The 21,512-nt window shown below is 38.1% G+C and overlaps 1 protein-coding gene across 1 annotated transcript; it reads right to left on the minus strand.

Moving 5' to 3' along the window:
* Window positions 1-5,048: 5,048 nt before the first annotated feature.
* Window positions 5,049-11,352, minus strand: LOC122994653 (aquaporin-3-like). Its single transcript, XM_044369470.1, has 6 exons — window positions 11,179-11,352; window positions 7,504-7,630; window positions 7,137-7,274; window positions 6,842-6,957; window positions 6,504-6,721; window positions 5,049-6,360 (listed from the first exon to the last, which is right to left on the minus strand). The coding sequence occupies exons 1-6, from the start codon at window positions 11,284-11,286 to the stop codon at window positions 6,159-6,161; spliced, it is 909 nt and encodes a 302-aa protein (XP_044225405.1). The 5' UTR covers window positions 11,287-11,352; the 3' UTR covers window positions 5,049-6,158.
* Window positions 11,353-21,512: the final 10,160 nt, after the last annotated feature.

Here is a 21,512-nt window from a genome sequence, read left to right on the forward strand (position 1 = left end):
TGGGCTACTGTAGAAACATGGTGGTGCAACATAGTGGCTCCGTGGAAGAGGACCTGCTCCCTCTGTAGATATAAAGGGCTCATTGTAAGGTAACAAAAACACAATGATTCTTATTTTCAAGTGATTATATCTGTTGGAAACTATGGCAATATTTTGTGTGTGGTCGGTAAGGCAGACACAACAATAATGAACATTTGCACATTGGGAAAATTATCCAATACGCTGACACAGCATACTTAACACAGTAGCCATGGTCGTTGCACTTCTTTTCCTTGCTGAGAAGTGGATGTAACTGTGATTTTTTTTTTTTTTTAAGTTTGGAATCCAGTGAATGAAATACTTATTAGAGACCCAAATGCAGTTTAAAGCAGTAGGAGAATGCATACCTCCTTGACATACGCAATTTTACAGGATTGCTTGGAGTTGATACTGTATATGCCTGTACTGTACAATCTAACATTGGCTGCAATTGCACAATGCATTAAATAATGATGATAAATAGTCAATGGCAGTTTATGTTAAATAGACCAAATTGGCAACTGGTTACCAAATTTGGTAAATATGATGAAATTTGTTGTCATGGAAAAAAAAGAAGTGAAAAAGTATTTCACAAAAAACAATTAAAACCCTCGTCATATACATTGAAAACACATTATGGAAGGGATCTTCAAAAGGCCAGTCTGAACAGGAGAAATAATTACTGCAAGAAAAACCTGTTTTAATGTTCACATGACTATTGTTTTAAGACAGGCTTGAAAAATTGTGAACCTATCCTTTCACATGTTTCACATGGCAAGAGAACATTTAACATCAAAGTGTCTTGTGTATATCTATAGTGTTATTGTTGGTGATGGTGTGGAGGGTTCATCAGCCCCAGAGGTTGCAGGGCTGATGAATTCTTGTAAATTTGGCTGTTAGTGCTGCTCTGTTGAATTTTCCAAGAATTATCACAGGAGTCATCAAGTTCCTCAACAATGGTGCACTGAACTTATTGATATAGCTGTCTCCTATTTGGATTCACCGTGGCTTCAGAACCTTGTGCTGCTGTTACACACATGGCATGCACATGGTACCAACTCTTCCCTCAGGTGTTTCTCATACAGTATGTGTAACAAAACAGGCCATTAGTGTCGCAGTCTGACCAGACACTCCATATAAGTATGTGAGATACATTTTATTGTGTTGTAAAACAGGATGAAAGTTGTTTGAACTTACCAGGCAATTCACCTCTTATACAATATATTTTCTTTCTTTCTTCTTTCTTTCCTTTTCTTTCTTTCTTTCTTTCTTTCTTTCTTTCTTTCTTTCTTTCTTTCTTTCTTTCTTTCTTATTTATTAATTTGCATGTCTCAGTCAGAACAGGCATTATAAGGTTGAAGAATGTTTGTTTTACCCGCACATCCGTCAGCTTGTTTTTCCTGTGAAAGTGTGTTATACAAGGCTGAAATCTAGCCAGATGCAAAATACTTTGATAAGACTCTGGCATGAGCCACCTGGCCTAGGGGATATGATGGAGATTTTACAGGTATAGTCAGTACCAGGTCCTGTGAAAAGGAATATACTTGGTATGTGAGATGCTATATTGAGGGTATTACATCGTTTTAACATGAAAGCATTCTGTGTAGGGAAGAAGGCCTCTTTTTTTTTTTTGCAACAAGCCTTCGTGGGATCTAGGTATTCTCCTTTCTACAAGATGTAATGTTAGAAGCTCATGTGCTTTGCCTTTGTGATTAATATAAACTTTCACATCTTTTCAGCTTGTCTTGTAAAGCTGAAGACATGCTGAAACAAGCAGTTTTTTTTGTGGGGTTTTCGCCCACATAGGACACGATTATAGGTATTTAACCACCAGTAAAGATTATACTGTAGAAATAATGTGCATGTGTACCTGCCAGTGATCAATACCTTCCAAAATCCCAATTTATGTAGTTAAATAAGGTTGCATAAATGTGCTTAAGACTCGCTGCTAGATTTACAGCCAAATGAATACTACTACAAACTCCAAGATAATGATTCAAGAATATAAAGGGCAAATATTTGCTGAAACAATAGAGACATACATCAAACGTGATCTAATGGTAGAATTCCATTGGAGCCTCGGGCAGCATACTGTACCAAGCAGTTCTGTCTATGATAGAAAACATATGTCTGCAACCATAAGGTTGGTGAGTGCTGCTTGAATTAGCTCTTCAAAGGAACATACTGGTGGTTTTGCATGTTTTAGTCCATTTGCTGCAGTTTGTGTATTGGCCTACTGTTGACAAGTTTTCTATAGCATATATAGAGATTGTTTTAGAAGAATTTCCTTCGTATTTAATTACCTGTTGTGAGGAATTGTTTTAAATACTCTTTCTGTTGATGTGTTTAAGCATCCTCTAACATGCTCCAGTTAGATAAAAATCTGAGTTTGATTCTATGAAACCTCACCCTTCCCTCATGAATATCATGCTTTTCTTCTGCTGGCTCTCAAATGTTAAAAGAGCAGTTCCTTCACTGCTGAGAGTTACATGAGAAGACTGATACCACTCTGTACTGAAGTTATTTGAGAAATTTACAATGTAGTACAAAGTCAGGTTGTGATATGTAGTCACACACAATACTTCTAAGTAGGATCAATCAATTGTTATTTTTTTGACACTGCACATGAGATGTGTTAACAATAAGAAAAATATAGAAAACCTCTGTTGATAAAGTAAACTTGTAAACAACCAGTTGCCTGTTTACGTCCAGCAGATTTGGGGAATCATTAGCATTCATTTGAAGTCGTGTTTCTAGCCACTTGGTGAATGTAGGTCCAGTATTCATCCTCTCTTTAGTGCTGTTTTTGGTCTAGTGTGTTCACTTGTGGGGGAAATATTCTGCTCTTCTTTGCAAAATGCTCCATTATGTTCAGCATCTAGTTGCTATTATATATATTTTCAGTCATTTGGTGTAGAGGTAGCATACAGTGGGATTTTAGGGCTTTTTCACAGAAAACAGCTGCCTGCTGTCAATGGCTGAAAACAACTGATGAGAGTGAATCAAAATAATGAAGTTAAGGGCTGAAAAATGAACCAATGAGGTAAAAGACACCAAAATGCTCTGTTGAGCTGTGGGACTGCAGAGTTGGGTGATAATTCTCTATGGATTAATCACTATGAGCAACGCCTTTCACATACAAGTAGTCATCCATGCTGCTTTTAAGTGTTGTGTTGTGTTTAAACCTGTCTTTGTCCTCAGTTTATTGAATTTTGAATATCAATGAGCATGACAGGAAACCCTTGAAAAGTAGACATAAACAGCATGATAAAAACCTGTTATATTTTTATATCAGTATTTTGCTTGTAATAATAACAGTAAAGCATGTTTTGCCTCTTTTTAATGCCTGGTTATGAACTGTAACGTGCCCTGGATCATTTGCTCTAATAATTTATATGAATCCTTTATACAGTATCTGCACATTGTACATTTACAAATGCTTTTTTTTGCTCTTGACAGCATTTAGATTCAATACAATTCACTCGGAAGTCTTCTTTTGTTAAGAAGATGAAAAATTGATCGTCTTAACCTGTCTGTTTTGACAACAATGCCGTGTGAGTGTTTTGTGGGAGCTCAAGCCCAGTAATCTTTTCCACACATGCACACACAGGTGACCTGCTAAGACCTGTTGGAAGCAATTGTACAAAATAGCTTACTCATATTGGTCTGCCAAAATACCAACTCTGCAAGAACAGATTTGCCCTTTGTTTGATTCTCCAGAAAATCTGTAAAAAAATACACATTGAATAAGCATGTTAACATGGGTATAAAGCAAGCATGTTAACATTTTTTTAGTCCATATTTTGTTAGTCAACGGCAAGTAGGCAAGAGTTTCTATCAAAACAAAGCCTTGGCATGGAGGACCAAGGCTGATTTGATTTGATTTATGCACTGAAGGATGGTGGCCCAGTCCTTCTGGTCTGTGGATACTGAGGTATGCTTGGAAAGAAAGTGTAGCCTTGAAATAGAAATGTAAAATACTGCTGTGCACTGCATAATGATGGAGAAGGTCTCCTTTTGGGAATGCGAAATCATTATTAAAGAGCACAGCTGAGTGAATGGAGGGATTTTTGTGTGTAATGTTGTTTCTTTGGACTTTGGACCCTGCTCTTACACTCTTGACTGTCAAGATGCAACACATATGCAACAGATTCTTGAGATTTTTCTCTAAAGCTACTCTCAAAAACTTCAGCTCTTTCCTGACCTCGATCTGGGACCTACTCATTTGTATGTTTTGTTATATGGTGTATTTCTCACTATTTTTCTCCCCGACTTAATGTTCTGTCTTAGATGCAACTTATTAAGTATGTTTTATTAATTTATTTCCATTAATTCTCAATTTTGGATAACAGAAATTTAAAGGACCAATGTGTAGGATTTAGTGGCATCTAGCGGTGAGGTTGCAACAAAGTGAATGCTCCTCCCCCTCCACTTCCCCTTACAAGTGTGTAGGAGAACCTATGGTGACCACGAAAACCGCAAAAACACAAAAGGCCCTCTCTAGAGCCAGTGTTTGGTTTGTCCATTCTGGGCTACTGTAGAAACTTGGCAGTGCAACATGGTGGGCTCCATGGATCCGCTCGCTATGTAGATATAAAGGATTCATTCTAAGGTAACAAAAACAACGATTCCTATTTTCAGGTGATTATACACTAATTAAAACATACTTTTGAATATTATATTCTATTTCTGCCAAGTCGTTTCGGCCAGATGCCACAAAATTCTACACACTGCACCTTTAATTCGTGTTTCTTATTTTTAAATGAAAGTTATGAGTTTGAAGAATAAATGGAATCAAAATAATAATTTAAATTTGGTGAGTAGAGAATTAACAGAAATGCCGACAACCCCACCGCACCTCACCCAACGTTGAACCACTACAAACAGAGCAAAGCGAGGTGCAACTCACTGGTATGTTCAGTTGAGTTGTGCTCTGATGTAATTTGATTTCAGTCAACCCCAGAAATGAGAAGCATTTGGGACAGACCAGAAAGATCCGCAACCAGAGAGTAACATGATCCACAATCATGCAACGATAGAAACAAAACTTTATTGTGTTAGTACAAAAGCCTTTCCCCTCAACCTACATACAAAACACAAAGAGGCCCACAGTCTGGATTAGCACCCAACCACTGAGACATACACGAGATACAAACGACAAGAGGCATAAATGAAAATAACACTTTTAAGACAGATAAATGATACTGTACAGTCCTATGTAGATTATTTAAGCAAGATAATTGTCATTTGTTAACACTTTTCTGATATTATTAAGTGTGAAAGGGGGAAACTAAAATACAGTAGCTGCTAATAACACTTAATTCATACAAAGGGTAAACGGTGGTAGCTGATGACTCATTACAATAATTGTCATCTCATTTAGGAATTACTGGTTGGCTCTTTAAAGGGCAAAGAGAGTGTATATGAAAAGACAGCAGCTTTAATATAGCTGCCCTAGCAGTGGTAAAGTGAAGAATGCTGTGGAAAGAATAGCTTCACCACCATCTGTCAGCTCTAAACAGCAGAGTTTATGTTGACGTTGTCTTCATAGATAGCATTATTTCACTTACTGTGCTTGCAATGTACAACATTCTTCTCAAACAGATATTCACCGACAGATATTTGATCATAAGTTAAAAGCTTGAAATTGTAATTTTTCCAAATTTCCTGACAATATCCCTGAATTCACATGTTAACATTGAAAGGTTCTGGACTGACAAAATGCATAGGAATTGGTTGGAAAAGATCTGTCTAAATACATCTACTGTATGTAAGTATGTAGAACTATATAAAAAAGCTATATAAAACAGCATTCAACAATTAACGGTTCAAACTGGAGTGCTATAGACACTTAGATCCAAATTAATTTTCATCTCTTAAAAGAATTAATGTAATTCTGTGTTTCTGAAGTTGTGTTTCTCCCCTCTACACTCATACACAATCGTTCCTCTACAATATAATACAATCACATGATGAGATAAAGAAAGTGGCCTGGTTTGTTTCACAAACACACTATCTTGGGAAATATCCCAACAGCTGTGAAGATGGTTTGAGAAAAACAGTTGTGGCTGGAAGGAGAAATGCTGCTGTGGGTTGGTATTTACAAAATGTACATGTTTTAGAGTGTATCTCCAACACACTTAGTACATTTCTTTGGTAGCCTCTTTAGAGTTGTCATTGGCAGTGACACTGGTGAGCCGGACATTCTCCTGCTCCTTGCTGTTCCGGTCACGTACTTCTCCCTCTACGTGGAAGCCAACCATCACCTGGTAGATCATCACACCAATGATGGTGCCAAGGAATGGGGCAAAAATGGGCACCAAGAACCAGCCGTTTCTGACACTGAGGAGTGAGAAAAAGAGTTAATTATACTATGTTTGTTTTTACTTTGTAGACAGTGAATGAGCACTATGAGAGTGTTTTGAAGAAGTGTTCCATAGACATAAACCATTAGCGGAAAAAATGAATAAAATCTGGGCACGTACGTGAAAACCCCGCTGCCCCATCCAGCTATAGCGGTGAAAAGACGTGGTCCGAGGTCTCTGGCAGGATTGACAGCATAGCCAGAGTTAAAACCCATAGACAATCCAATGACCAGAACCACAAATCCCACAGTGAAGGCTTCCAGCCCTGGGGGGATGGGGTTGTTGTATGGATCGACAATAGCCAGGATACAAACGATCAGCGCTGATGTGCCAATAATCTATGGTGAAAAGGGGTAGATGTAGAGGAAAATGAGAGTTGAATACCTGAATTACATCATGTATATTCTGAAAATTACAATTTAGTGTATGACAGCTGATTCCACATTTCATAAGAGTACCTGATCAAAGAAGGCATTGACAAGGGTGAGATGTTTTCCAGGGTAGGTAGCAAAGATGCCAGCTGTGGCATGTGGCCCAGTCACATTGAAACTCCCGGGATGGTCCCACAGGGCATCTAAAGGGATACAAGTAAGGAAAAATATGGCATATAAAATTTTTGTTTAGACTTGCTGTTTAAACAAAGCACTACATGATTATGTGAAACCTAAAACATAAATCTATTCATATATAGCTGTAACAAGATGAAGAAAACATTTCTTTAAATTTGGCTCCACATCTGGACTCATCCCTTACCGTAATACATGCCAAAAATGATGGCAGCCCCAAAGAAAGCACCAATTGTCTGAAATAGAAAGTACATGGGGAACTTTCTCCAGCGCTCTCTTCCAAGCAGGCACAGGGCAAAGGTCACTGCAGGGTTCAGATGGCCACCTGCAAATGTACATGGTGACAGTATTATAGATCATGAACATATAGTACAACAGCATTACCTGATATAGACAAAAATGCTTTAAATACAGACTCCAGATTTATAAATATAAAATGCAAAGCTGGGTAAAATGTAGCCATGCAAATTGGCCCATCCACCCACAATAAAACCAAATGAATCATTGAAACATCTGATTTAGATAATGGAATCTACAATGAAATATTTGTTTACCTGATACCTGGCCACAGACCAGGATGCCCAAGGTGGCAGCGAAGCCGAAGGCGAAGTTGACAGTAAGAAACATACCATGGGAACCACCGCTCAACACCAGCTGCGCCACAGCACCACAGCCAAACATCTGGAGAGAGAGTAGAAAAACAAGTTAATGCTAAGTCCCAATAACTTACTGTAAAAATAACTTTTGTTCCTGAGGCAGAGACAGCAAGTAATCTAATGATTGTTAATGTGATATGTGTGATTTTAAAATTAAATCTTTTTAAATATGGTCTGGTATTAAGTAAAATTAAATTTAACTTTATATGTTCTGTCAAGGTGCCTGTTCTATGTATTCTTAGAAAATGATATCCTTTTAACATGAGGAGGCACATTAGGGTTTCAGCAAGTTCCACTAAAAGGTTTTGCACACCACACACTTTATTCAGTATCTCAGTGTTGTACAAACCCCCCCAAAACAAAACAAAAAAAAATAATTTAGTACTTTGTCAGCCAGTCAAGGTCAAGCCAAGGGGTGAATGTGATCATTATCAGTGAGTCCAGTGAAACAAAGACCCATTAAACAAGCTCTATTCAGAATTAAAGGAGCTCTATGGTGTTCATAATGGGACACAGGAGTACAGTATGCTGTATGTGCAGAAAGGTCACTGTAGTGACCTTGATTGGGGGAGACTGTTACTCCCAAGCGGATTTATCTAGGAAGGAGGAAAAAATATGGTTCATTCCCATTTTGAATGAGTGAAAAAGAAGGGAAATGTACATAACTCTGTCAAAAGAAGAAGGTTTTACAGAATGCAGTAAATGCAGCAACAGTATTGCCAAGCATATACCATACTGTACATTCTGCATACTCTGTGATTATGTGTTTATGTTTGTGTATCCCTGTGTTCTCTTTGTTATGTTGGCAGAAGTGTGTGGTCCATGCTTGCTCTGCTGAGCCCGCTGATGAAGAGGCTTTTCAGTCAGACCACAGGACTCAGATGTTGAGGTTAGCTTGAGGGAACCACACTCAGAGGGACTGGCACCTGAGGGGCTATCATCATCACTGGGCCCAGTCTAAACTCTTTTCCACCCCGATGAGACCAACCATTACTGGAAAAATGCTATATAAATCATGCCCCATGGTAGAATTGTGCTTAGCTGTTTTGTTTGTGGAGTGTGAGTGAATGTCTCCCTGATGTTATGCCATGATGGGCTTGTGGGATGTGGAAATAGAAATGCAAAAACTCTGGATTTTTCAGTTCACAGTGTTTTTCCAAACGTCAGACGCATCAGATTGCAAATGATGGGCCGTTCACTTGCAAGTGCCAACTTACTTACGTAGATCAAATTCCTCCAGAAAAGTCTCATTTAAATCCAACACTGAATTCAGGACAAATTAGTATTATTCCTGAGTGTGTGTTCACTCTGTTCAAGAATTTCAGCCACTTACTACGTTGCTGTAATAATGTTGTAGTTACTTAACTGCACCCCACCACTTCCCCAAACAACATTGAACCGGCTGATTCAGCTGGTCATGCATCTGTGGAGCTACTCCCAGCTTTTAGCACAGCTGGGAAGCTTATAAAAATCCCACAGCCTACTGAAACACACATTTGGCATTTGTTTAAGAGCTGAAGGCAAAAAAGAAATTGCTGGGCTGGAACCTGTCTCTAAATCACTAGCTTTGTGATCTTTTCAAATTTAGGATGAAGAGCCTCAGAAGCCCCCCTACAGCTATGATCCAAGCTAAAGCAGGGGAACAGTAGTTTGAAGTGGGAGAGACATTTCATTTTGTGAGTGCAGTGAGAGGTTAACTGTACATGAAAGAGTATCCTGACACTTTTTGTTTTTCAGCTCAGTCCTTACTTTATGAAAAAACAGTTACAGCCCAGTATCTGTCTATAGGTGACCTTTGAGGACATCTTTTCAAAGTCCTTTTAGATTACGCGACTGACCTGATACTACACATTCTACTGCTTGAGTCTGAACTATTTGCTGAAAACATCCAAACTCACTTTGACAACATCAGCCAGTGGCCAAAAAGTCAATTACCCCATCAAAAGCTTTTTTTCAGCACTGGATTGTGAAACATCTGATTAAATGATTGCAAAAAGTTGCTAGGAGCTATTGACTCTGTGCCAAGAAAGCCAAAATTTATTGATTCTAAGAGACGCACTCACACACACACACACACACAACCTTGCATGTTACCCATCTTTCCAAGTAATCCTTTACTAATTGCTGATTAATCATAAACTGCTTGCTTCATTTTCTTTGTCACAAGCAGAAAAATGTATTGACAGGATTTTATACCTGGAGAGAAGATGGTAAGCAAAGATAACGACAGAGCAAGAGAGAGAGACTTCTGTAATTGCTGATGAGAGGAAGTAAAATTATGTCTGGCATGTTACCTATTGTTCTGCCTCTGACCCTCCCAGAGCTGCCACTGACATGTGTCACCTATTAAACAACTGCACCACACCTTTCTGTCACATCAGTAGTCACGACACATGCTAAAACGTCACACAAACTAAAAAATTGTTTCACACCACAAACCAATGTATTTACTTGTTAACATATTAAAACCAAGCTACTTGAAATTATGACTACGTCATGCAAGTTGCTTCATATGAATGTTTTTTTTTTACATGGACTTCAATTATGTATTAAAATAAAATGCTCTCTTAAATTAATGACATAATGCTACGCCTTCATATGCTGTTGTGTCAATCACTGTAGATAAAAGAGTGAGTCATCCAACTTTGAGCCACCCAATGAATGTTACCTTTAGCTTACTTACTAAACTGGTTGTATTTAAAGTACGGTATCAACTTATAACAGCTGTAAGGCTGTTTGTTTGGTTTTTTAATCAGGGCAGATAGCACAGAGTCTGGATTCATTTCACTCAGTCAACAAAAGACAGTTTCTATTTCTCCTACTGAGCAATGTTCTGATGCTGCTTTTAATCTGAAGCACCTTTTATGACTGATTCTGGGTGAAGAGCTACTATTCAATTATGTCTGTTGGTATGTGGTAAATACGGCAAAAAATGAATAGTTACTGATGTTTAAATGGGGAATTTGTAGCTAAACACTGGTGATGCACGTGAACGCTCTCACACATGGACACACATACACAGACTGAGCTCCCTGTAACATCGTAAAAGGATGTCATGAGGATTTGGATCCCGGATCCCAGCCCGGAGCAAATATTGTTGTGTATATCGCAAATATGTTACTGTCCACAGTGCATGCAATCCTGAACAACCTGTTACTTACCTGTTTGCAATGCACTCAGTTTGCCAGCGCAAGTTAGCTTAGCAATTTAGAGAGTAATCACTGGCTCTCTTTAATACAAAGAGTGTCACTTTACTCCCTTTGAAGTCTTTGTGTGGCTGATTAATTACATGCAGTTTCTTTTGCAATCATTCCTCAACTCTTTGAACATGGCAAACTCGTAGAAAAATAGCTGTCATATAGAAAGTAACTGATGATCATATTGCAACATCAATAAATAGAAAAATTGAATATAACAAATAACATAGAGTATATTACAATATATGAACTTGGTAAACTTTTCACTCAAAACTTTTTCAGCAGCTTTTTCTTCTTTTTCTGTTTCTGTCTATTTCAGCATGCGGTGATACAATGTAAGTTCCACGCATACACACACTTGAACAAACACACTTACCACAAGGATGAGGGTGCCAAGACACTCTGCCAGGGCCTGACGAAGCAGGAGGTTACGGATCTGGAAGAACCGGGCCAGTTTTTCCAAATACACCTTCTGTCTGCTCATGTTTTCTTGATAGTAGCTGAGTGGACTATGAAGAGACAGGCAGCGTGGGTAGACAGGTTTTTGCTGAGTGGCTGTGAAGCTGGGAGGACCGGGCCCCTCTTATAGAAAGATGGACTGGGCTGGTACCATGCCTGAGCTCAGCCCAACCCTCTGCACCACGCCTCCCCTCTTGTCATGGTGTGATTCACACACCGTTTGGTTTTCTCAACAGGCTTCTCTCTCTCTCACTCTCTCTTTCACACAAACACACACACAAACACACACACACACACACTTTTACATTGCTATACCTGTGTGCACCTTCATTGACCTCATTCATTCTGTAACCCGAACCCTCAGCCTCCCTGACACATGCCTATCCATAACTAAAGTTTACCTGAATATAATCCTATTCTCACATTCGCTTATATAAAGTTCTGGCGATTATTCATCCAGAAGTTAGATTCATAAATAAGTTTGACTTAAACAGGCTTACAGCACCTCCTAACTTGTAAGAGTTGGGAACAGACCTTGAGATCAGGAAGCTACAGGAACAGAAAAACAGTAAAGAGCCAGCGGATGATGCTTCCGCTCTCTCCGTCGGCAATAGATTTAGAAAAGGCAGTTTTATAACAGGTTTCATAACCACTTCATGGCCTTCTCTGTATTTGGTAACATGCATGTATCTTATCCTGTTTGATTTAAAATTGACATTGTATATACAGTATATTTAATTTACATCAATGTACCTGTTTTATTATAGTGTAGAGAGATTAACCTACAAAAATAAAACCATACACCTTTAATTTAAAATCAATTTATACTTACAGTATGCCAACTAAAATCAACTGAATCCTACCTTTCCCCTTTATTTTATACATTTGTCATTTGAGTTTTGAGTCAGTTCCACTTCTAAATTATGCAAATAAATCTCGTATAGAAAAACATACAGGCAGAAAGGAGAAGCATCTGCACTGCAACATCCTGTTTAAATGTATCTCTTAACTCACTTTTGGGTAACACTTCCTATGACACCCATGTCTATAATGCATTATAAACATACTAACAATGCGTTATAATCTTCTTATAGTACTGTACAATTATAGTTATAAGCACTCATAAATTTCATAATGCTTTATAACAATAATCATAACACATTATAAAGCATTTTAAGATGACTTATAAGGTCAAGTATCATAATACTTTAAAATTGCTCACTGTCAATTTTTTTATGCAAGGATCACAGTGTATTGTAATTCTCAGTGAAATGTGTCTTTAGAGTTAGCTTTTGGGAAACATCACATTAGTGAAATGTAAATGTCCATCATTCAGTTGTTCATCATCAGAAAGTTGTGTCAAATTGGGGTACTCAACTTCTTGTCTGTTATGACCCATTAAACAAATAAACAAATTTTACAATGTTTTGTGTTGTTCTTAGAGAGATTTAATGATATTTTTTTCACTCACTTAAAGCAAATAATGATCACTTGTACCAGCTTGTAATGTATTATATCTGCTTATACCTCAGGAGTTTCATTGCTTAACTTAAAGCACCCAATGACCACTTAGAGTAACTTATAATCACATTATAATGCATCATAACAGTGATTACAATGCATAATAAAATTGTTATAATGTATTACAACTATGAGAATTATAATACACTATGACTAAAAAAAAATGTCAGTGAGTGACCAGCAATTATGAAGTGTTATGATACTTGACCTTATAAGTCATTATAAAATGCTTTATAATGTGTTATGATTATTGTTATAAAGTATTATGAATATTTATGAGTGCTTATAGCGATAATTATACAGTGCTATAAGCAGATTATAACACATTATGTATGTAAGTATGTTTATAATGCATTGTGGACATAGGCGTCATAGAAAGTGTTACCTAAGTTTTTACCATAAACTAACTAATCTTTAAAATCAACATAATCTAAACTCTATCCCTAAACCAAAGTCCAAATCTTGAAGTTGCCCCTTTAAAAGGTGCCAAATGTCCTTAACTTGGACGTTCCACCTTCTTGTGAAGACATTTTGGTCCTCATAAGTGTAGAAGTAAAAGACACACATAACTGTAATGTAAACCTGTTTGCGGCCCATACTTGTTCATTCCCACCGGTAGACACACATTTTTCTCTTTTCCCTTTCTGTCCCTCACCTCGTTTTCTCTGACCTGTTCTTTTGTTCCTCATCTGAAACTTCATCACCACATATTATGCCTTCTTTGTCTGGTTTCAATAGCGGTGTGAGAACATTTTTACTTTTAAAAGCCCACAGCTATGCCTCTATCAGTAGGAATCAGGGTACCATTTCTTTACTGTGTTTGGAGTTCTTTTGTTCTGTTTAGACCCTGCCTATTTTGTTGTGACAGTAGAGCACATTATCACCTTGGCTCACCTGAATATTAAACTGCAAAACAACACTGTGAGCACATCTGTACTTCTCTATCTGTAGAGAATTCAGACTGGCTTTGCATACTTCAACATTTCCATTTCAATGTTTCCAATTTCCATTTCCATTTAAATTCACTGCTACCAATAAAATAAATGCTTAGTCAGAATAATTGTATCATACAGAATGTATCTCAATAAAAACACTGGTTCAGCAAATTATACATACATTATGTGACATGTTTCATTGTTTAAGGACCCTGAGGCAGTCTGAGTCATATCAATAACAACGCTGGCATCAATCATATCTGCGTCATGAATGTTGCGCAACTGTTCACATTGAACTGTTCCAATGTAGTCTTCAGAGAGAAGGGAGGTAGACAAGACGATGACAAGTTCATGAAATATGTGAGTACTATCTTCTAAGGATGTTATGTCTTTTCTCGATAAGCCACTTAAACGCATATCTTGAAATTATACTCCATTTCCCAATACTCTAAACACTAATGCATAATTGCACATTCATCTTCAATCAACTTCAGACCTCTGTGTCAAAACCAAACTCTCCACTCAAAACCATGTAATTTTATATGTAAACCCAACTTTGCCTTCGGGCATCACACATCAAATACACACACACACATACACACATACACTACAACATAGCAATTACACACTGGTGAGATCAATTCGGAGCAGTACTGTAAAAACCTGTTACTGCAATGAATAATGGTGCTTATCGTTTTCCCCCAGAACAACCTCTTTACATGATGAACACAATATAAAGACACAACACATGTATACATTTTCAAAAAATTGAATTCCTCAATGTACTGTAATAATTAACTGAAATTGAGTGAAAAAGTAAATGTACTGCAAAAATATGCAACTGAAAAAAATGTAGAATACAGTAAAATAATTTTAATGTATTTACAAATATAAACCAATGAAAAAAACACATAAAGAAAGAAATCACATTTATTCTGCCTCAGGTCTTTGTAGATCGATTGTTCCAAAACAAGTGAACTGACCCACAGCCCTGTTATCTATCTATCCTGATGTTCTGATTGGTGTGTGAACAATTTTGTGTTTCCACCTGGAGAATTGTGTGTTAATTGGGTTCCAGCTGTGATGACTTGAGCTGATGATATTGGATGCCAGCGCTTTCTAAATGAGCACGTGATGAAAACAGGGGAATAGTGTTTATAGTTTTGGAAAATGGGTAGATGGCATCATGGTTTGGGAAGTTAACAGGCCCAGTTATGATGTGTAAGCAATCCAGACAAAAGTGTAACTGGAAATCGGACCTTGGGGGTAGGTTTGTATATGATTCATGTTGATGCAAGTAAGGTGAATATGACACATCACACAGAAGAATTTGGTGAGACTATATCTCAGTTACTTTTCACATAGTAGCTCAACATCGTAGGTGTGATCTATGTGTGAGGTGTGCAAGGCATTGTCTATTGGTGTTACCCTTCTTTGACCCCCTTTCCAGATTGCTTCTCTGCTTTCTACCTTGTGCATGTTGGGATAGACTAATGAGCAGGTATGGAAAATATGCTCTTTGGTGCTTTCTCACTGCCTGTTTAATATAATATTTGGTTGATAACAACACTAACATTTTTCTCATAACCATTTAAACCTGACCTGACTGGTGCTGTCATCTTCTACAAAGACAGATTTTGGTGTGTTTTTCCCACATATTTTTACTCCATTTTTGTCTTTCTGCTCCAGATTACCTTCTCAAGCTTCCAGAAGGAATATCATCTTGAGAGCCAGAGGAGCTGCATTTTTGGGCTGCATGGTTTTAAACAACTTTTCTTGGAATGGTTTGGCCCAGAAACAAGTCAGTAAATGGGAAAGGAAAAAGAACGGTGATACCCACAAACATTTGGGAAAGCTGTAAAACCAACAAGAATTTCTGTCAACTTTTCTGCAATAACATGTCCTAACTATTGCTGTTTGATAGTGTTTTTTTCACATTTTTTTTTCATAACCCAGAGATCTGTAGGAAATGGCAGTGACCACTGTTTTTAATCTTCATGATTGATGGCCATATGTAACATGTGTCTACCAGATGTGTTGGCCTCCAGGAGGAGTGCCAATGTGGCAGTTGTTTTCTATCAGGTGCTGGAAGATGTGACGAATGATTGATATCTCTCAGACAGTACAGGTTGGCACACGGCGTCAGGCCAGGTGATGAGATAATATCAGCAACAAGCACTACTGATATTAAAGGACTAATTCACTTTTCATTGCAGGTAAATAGTCTGGAAAGTACAGTAGCAAAGTCTCTAGCTCACTGTTTTAAATCTAATCTTAAGTTGTAGTTGTATTGCTGTTTTTTCAACCACTTCCAACCTTTTAAAAGACACATCATTCCACTGTAAGACAGTTTTAGAGATTGCATAATGGCTCAATGTGATTAATTTCCAATAGAACAACAAGCCTCATATAATAACTGCCTATCTTGGCTGTTAATAACCCTGTGGTATCAGTCCAAAATGTGTGAATAAGAAATCTGCCCTCATGTCAGGTCATGATATCACTGACTAATGCGCAATTTTCTGCCATTAAGAATGTAGTGCAACACAGTTGGTGGTATTCTGTTATGTTCTTGATACATGAGGCTTCCTGTAAGAGTTTTGTCACCCGAGACAGTCTTGAGTAAGATCATATTGATTCTTATCTCTCTCATTACTTAAAGCAGTGGTTCCCAAACTATAATAATATAATGATAAGTTTATTTAGCATTGCACCTTTCACAGAAATTAAATTAATAAAGTGCTTCACAGGAATAAAAGTTAAAATTAAGACCCTAGAAATATACAAACAATAAGGGCATATGCCACAAGTTAAAGTTAACATAAAAACAAAGCAACAGGGTACCTCAAGAAGAAACAAACAAATGAACAATCACTTCACATCACATACAACTCAAGGTGACACAAAGGCCGATTTAAAAAGATGGGTCTTCAATTGTTTTGTAAAAGCATCTATGGAGAATGCAGACTGCATGTGTAAAGGAAGAGAGTTCCACAGCGTTGGAGCCACAATTGCAAAGGCACGATCACCTTTAGTTTTCAGCCGAGAGTGAGGGATAGCTAGTAGGTCCTGGTCAGAAGACCTAAGTGACCTACTGGGGATATAGAGATGGAGAAGATCACTGATGTACTGAGGTGCCCATCCATGCTGGGCTCTATATGTGATAACAAGAACCTTAAAATGAATCCTAAAATGGATGGGAAGCTAATGTAAAGAACTTAAAATAGGTGTTGTGAGTCATCCTGCTGGACCTAGTTAACAGCCTTGCAGCAGCATTTTGGACCATTTGTAGACAGTTCAGAGATGACTTGCCGAGACAAGTGAAGATGGAGTTACAGTCGTCCTTGATGATGATATGAAAGTATGAATTATCATTTTGAGTTCCGGTTGTTATACGACAGACTTGAATTTTGAGATATTGCTTAGATGGAAAAAACATGTATGGGTCAATGATTTAATGTGCTGATTGAAATGCATAGCCTGGTCAAAGATTTCTTAAGTTAGACCGAACACCTGAGGAAAGGGACCCAATACTCCTTATTAAATAAGCTATAGAGACCACAGCCGTTTTTTCTACCAGGCTATAAACATGTTTATTTCTGCTGTAAAGTTGGGAATTTTAACATGGGGGTCTATTGGGATTGACTTGTTTTTGGAGCCAGCTTCAAGCAAGTAGGTCTATCTTTGGACTAGCAGTAGGCATGAGGAGGCATGAGGCATGAAAAGGGGGATGGTTAGGATGGTTAGGGTTAGGGTTAGGGGCCATACAACACAAATATGAATTTGGGGACATGCATTGAATGTGTATGAACAATGCTGGATATCCATCTTCCACAAGCAGCCAAAACCTGTCTGTGAAGCTGTTAGCAGAGTAGTTTTGTTGACCTGCTCAGAGTCAGTCACCTCTGTGTTGAGAGCTGAGACGTTTCAGCATTTCTTTGAGCTCTGTTTACCATCTCAAATATTTCCATTGTTACTCTGATGCTCTTTTTTTCTGACTGCTGAGCTCCTGCCAATCTCCCAAGAGTACCTAGCTGCAGCAAAGATGGCGGACACAGAAACTCCCAAGCTGGAAAGCGACAGTGAGTTGTCATGTCAGCGATGACCACCTGCTGTTTTTAACAAGGTGATTTTGATATTCATTGCTTATTTATTCTGTTTTGATATGTTCGAAAATGTAACATAATGTGTAGTTAGTGTGAATGTTGCAGATTTTTTTTTAATGTGGTGAAACAGTAATTTGATCACGTAAACATTATTAATCATTAAGTATTGATCACCACTTGATTGTCGAGATTGAATTATATAATTTATAACACTTTTTATATGTTATACTCCTGTTTGTGGTGCACAAAGCATAAAGAGCATCTCTGGTACATTTCCATTTTCTCTATAATTATACTGGGCTGTAATCAAAAGTCACCAGATGCAGATGCACAAACACATCCCATGACACCAATCAGTGTCAGCTTGGCTCTAAAGAATGTTTAAATGATGAATTGTTCACTGTGTGAAGCAATTCATTATCAACTTAGTCAACTATTCTAACTATGTGTTTACAGTGATTATGTGACAAACATACTGCACATCTGTGTTGTAATCAAGACCATCTAATGTAGTGGTTCTCAAAGTGGGGTCCAGGAACACCCAGGGCTCCAGGGGGTCCCCAGCAAAAAGGGGAATCATTTATTTTCACTTTGTTCATGGGTTTCATACACTTTCTGTAATAAAACATCTAAAATCAAATATCTTATCAGATGGGGGTCTGTGGTCTAATTTGTGTCAGTTTAGGGGTCCTTGATGTGAAAAACTTTGAGAACCACGGATCTAATGCATCATCTAATTGACATGTAATAAATATATAAATTTAAAAAAGCATGTCAAAACATGAATTTGGTGCCTAAAACTTTAAAGTTATCATTGTGGGTTTAAGGATTTACAATTCACAATCTTAATCAGTAAAACAATTTCTGACATTTCTTTGAACAATTATTCAATTAAAATGTAAATAGGGAATGAAAAAGTATACAAAAATATAAAATAGAAACATTTACCATCTTGCTTTTTGAATTGTCCAAACTTTTTGCTACTTCCTTTTTTTTTAATCTAATGGATTACAGCAAGGACTTCAATCTTCACAACATGTTAGTGACCTTTATTTTATCACACTTCAACTACATTTTATACCATGACTAAACACAACCCTCAGCCTGCATCTCAGATTTTATTGCCCTCTTATTAACCTGTGGAAGCTATTTAACTGAAATCTTAGACGGACCTTACAGAGAGCTGAGGTTGTCACGCAATAAGCACTCTCTTCAGCTACCAGTTACATATAATAGCATACAATAGGTCATCTGTATTTTGACTTCCATTACATACTATCAAAGAACCAATGACTAAAGGTAGTTTTATTGTATATGAATGTGTATATACACTAGGCTACTGTGGAAAAGTTTTAGGAACTTAGATGTTAAGATTCTTATCCATGATGCAATACCATCAGGGAGGTGCCTGAATAGTCCCAAATTTATTCTGCAGCATGACAAGTACCCCAAACATACAACCAGACTTATAAAGAACTATGGTCAGTGACAAGAAGAACAAGGAGTTCTGCAACAGATGGAATGGCAGACAGAAGTAGCTGAGACAGCCAAATCCAAAGAAAAACTATGGAAAATGAACCAAGATGCTTGAAACAATCTACCTGCCAAGTATCTTGAAAAACTGTGTGCAAGGGTACCGAGGAGAACTGGTGCTGTTTTAAAGGAAAAGTGTACTCACACCAAACATTGATTTCATTTAGGTTTCTTCTGTTTAATGAACTTTGTATAAAGTTTATTGATGAATAAAAACTATTCATGGCATTATTTTTGAAAGCATCCTCACTTTACTTTTAGTGCCTAAAACATTAGCACAGTACTTTATATATACATACAACTCTGGATTTAGCTTACTGGTACATCACCTGCCAGTTGATTGTTACAGAGGTCTTGAAAGTTCACTTCAAAAAGCCAGGTAGCCTACAGACTGGAGAAATGAACCAAATGAAAATAACTCAAAAGTGCTCCAGTTTGTGATAAGTAAGAGGAGTGAAGTAATTCCCAGAGCTGCTTGTAGGAGGCAGGGAAACACAAGATACTGATGCTGGAGGCATCTACTGTAAACCTATATCGTCAGTGATATTTGAAGAAACCCTTTACATATATATATTTTTTACAACAATCCCACATTAAATATCAAGTTCAGGTGTTGGTGGGGTGATGGTAAATTAACTTAGACTATAAATGATCATAACTATTAGGCTAGAATGTGCAACTAACCACTCATAAAAACAGAAATGCAGCAACTGAAATGTTTTGATGCTCAGTTTGATATGTGATATAATACGAAACTTATATTTACCTATAATAATTTAGTGTACTTTTGCAAAGCAAGGGAAGTGCAAGCTCTGTTCTGTAAATATAAGTTGCAGGCTTAATGTACAGAAGGTATTAACACAGATTAAATATCCTAATAATACTTTATTCTCTTTCTTATCTAAGAATCAGGGTTCTGTGTGCTGAAATGGTTTGTTTGGAGTAGTACACCGATCAGCTACAACATTAAAACGACTGACAAGTGAAGTGACAGTGATTATCTCGTTACAGCGGTACCTGTCAAGGGGTGGGCTATATTTGGCAGCAAGTGAACAGTCAGTTCTTGAAGTTGATGTGTCGGAAGTAGGAAAATGGGCAAGCATTAGGATCTGAGCGACTTTGTTAAGGGCCAAATTGTGATGGCTAGACAACTGGGTCTGAGCATCTCCAAAACGGCAGGTCTTGTGGGGTGTTCCCGGTATGCGATGGTCAATACCTACCAAAAGTGGTACAAGGAAGGACAACAGGTGAACTGGCGACAGGGTCATGGGTGCCCAATGCTCATTGATGCGCATGGGGAACAAAGGTTAGCCCGTCTATTCTGATCCCACAGAAGAGCTACTGTAGCACAAATTGCTGAAAACGCTAATGCTGGTTATGATAGACAGGTGTCAGAACACACAGTGCATCACAGCTTGCTGCGTATGGGGCCGCATAGCCAGAGACTGGTCACAGTGCTTTTGCTGATACCTGTCCACTGCCAAAAGTGCCTACAATGGGCATGTGAGCATCAGAACTGGACCATGAAGAAATGGAAGAAGGTGGCCTGGTCTGATGAATCACGTTTTCTTTTACATCATGTTGACAGCCAGGTGCATGTCTACCTGGGGAAGAGATGCAGGGTGCACTATGGGAAGAAGGCAAACTGGCAGAGGTAGCGTGATGCTCCGGCAATGCTCTGCTGGTAAACCTTGGCTCCTGGCATTCATGTGGATGTTATTTTGACACGTACCACCTACCTAAACATTTGCGGACCAAGTACACCCCTTCATGGCAGCGGCGTTCCCTGATGGCAGGGGCCTCTTTCAGCAGGATGATGTACCCTGCCAAAGAGTTCAATGTGTTGCCTTGGCATCCAAATTCCCCAAATGTCAATCCGATTGAGCATCTGTGGGATGTGCTGGAAAAACAAGTCAATTTATGGGACTTAAGGGATCTGCTGTTAATGTCTTGGTGCCAGACACCAGAGGACACCTTCAGAGGTCTTGTGGAATCCATGCCTCGACAGGTCAGAGCTGTTTTGGCGGCTTGAGGGGGACTTACACAATAATACGCAGGTGGTTTTAATGTTGTGGCTGATTGGTGTATATCCCTTCTTTGTGATAATTATGGAGGTGACAGAAAAGCTTAATGTCTTGACCCTCTTCATCGGCTGA

This window comes from Thunnus albacares, chromosome 2 (genome assembly GCF_914725855.1).
Source record: "Thunnus albacares chromosome 2, fThuAlb1.1, whole genome shotgun sequence".
In the NCBI taxonomy this organism is placed as follows: Eukaryota; Metazoa; Chordata; class Actinopteri; order Scombriformes; family Scombridae; genus Thunnus; species Thunnus albacares.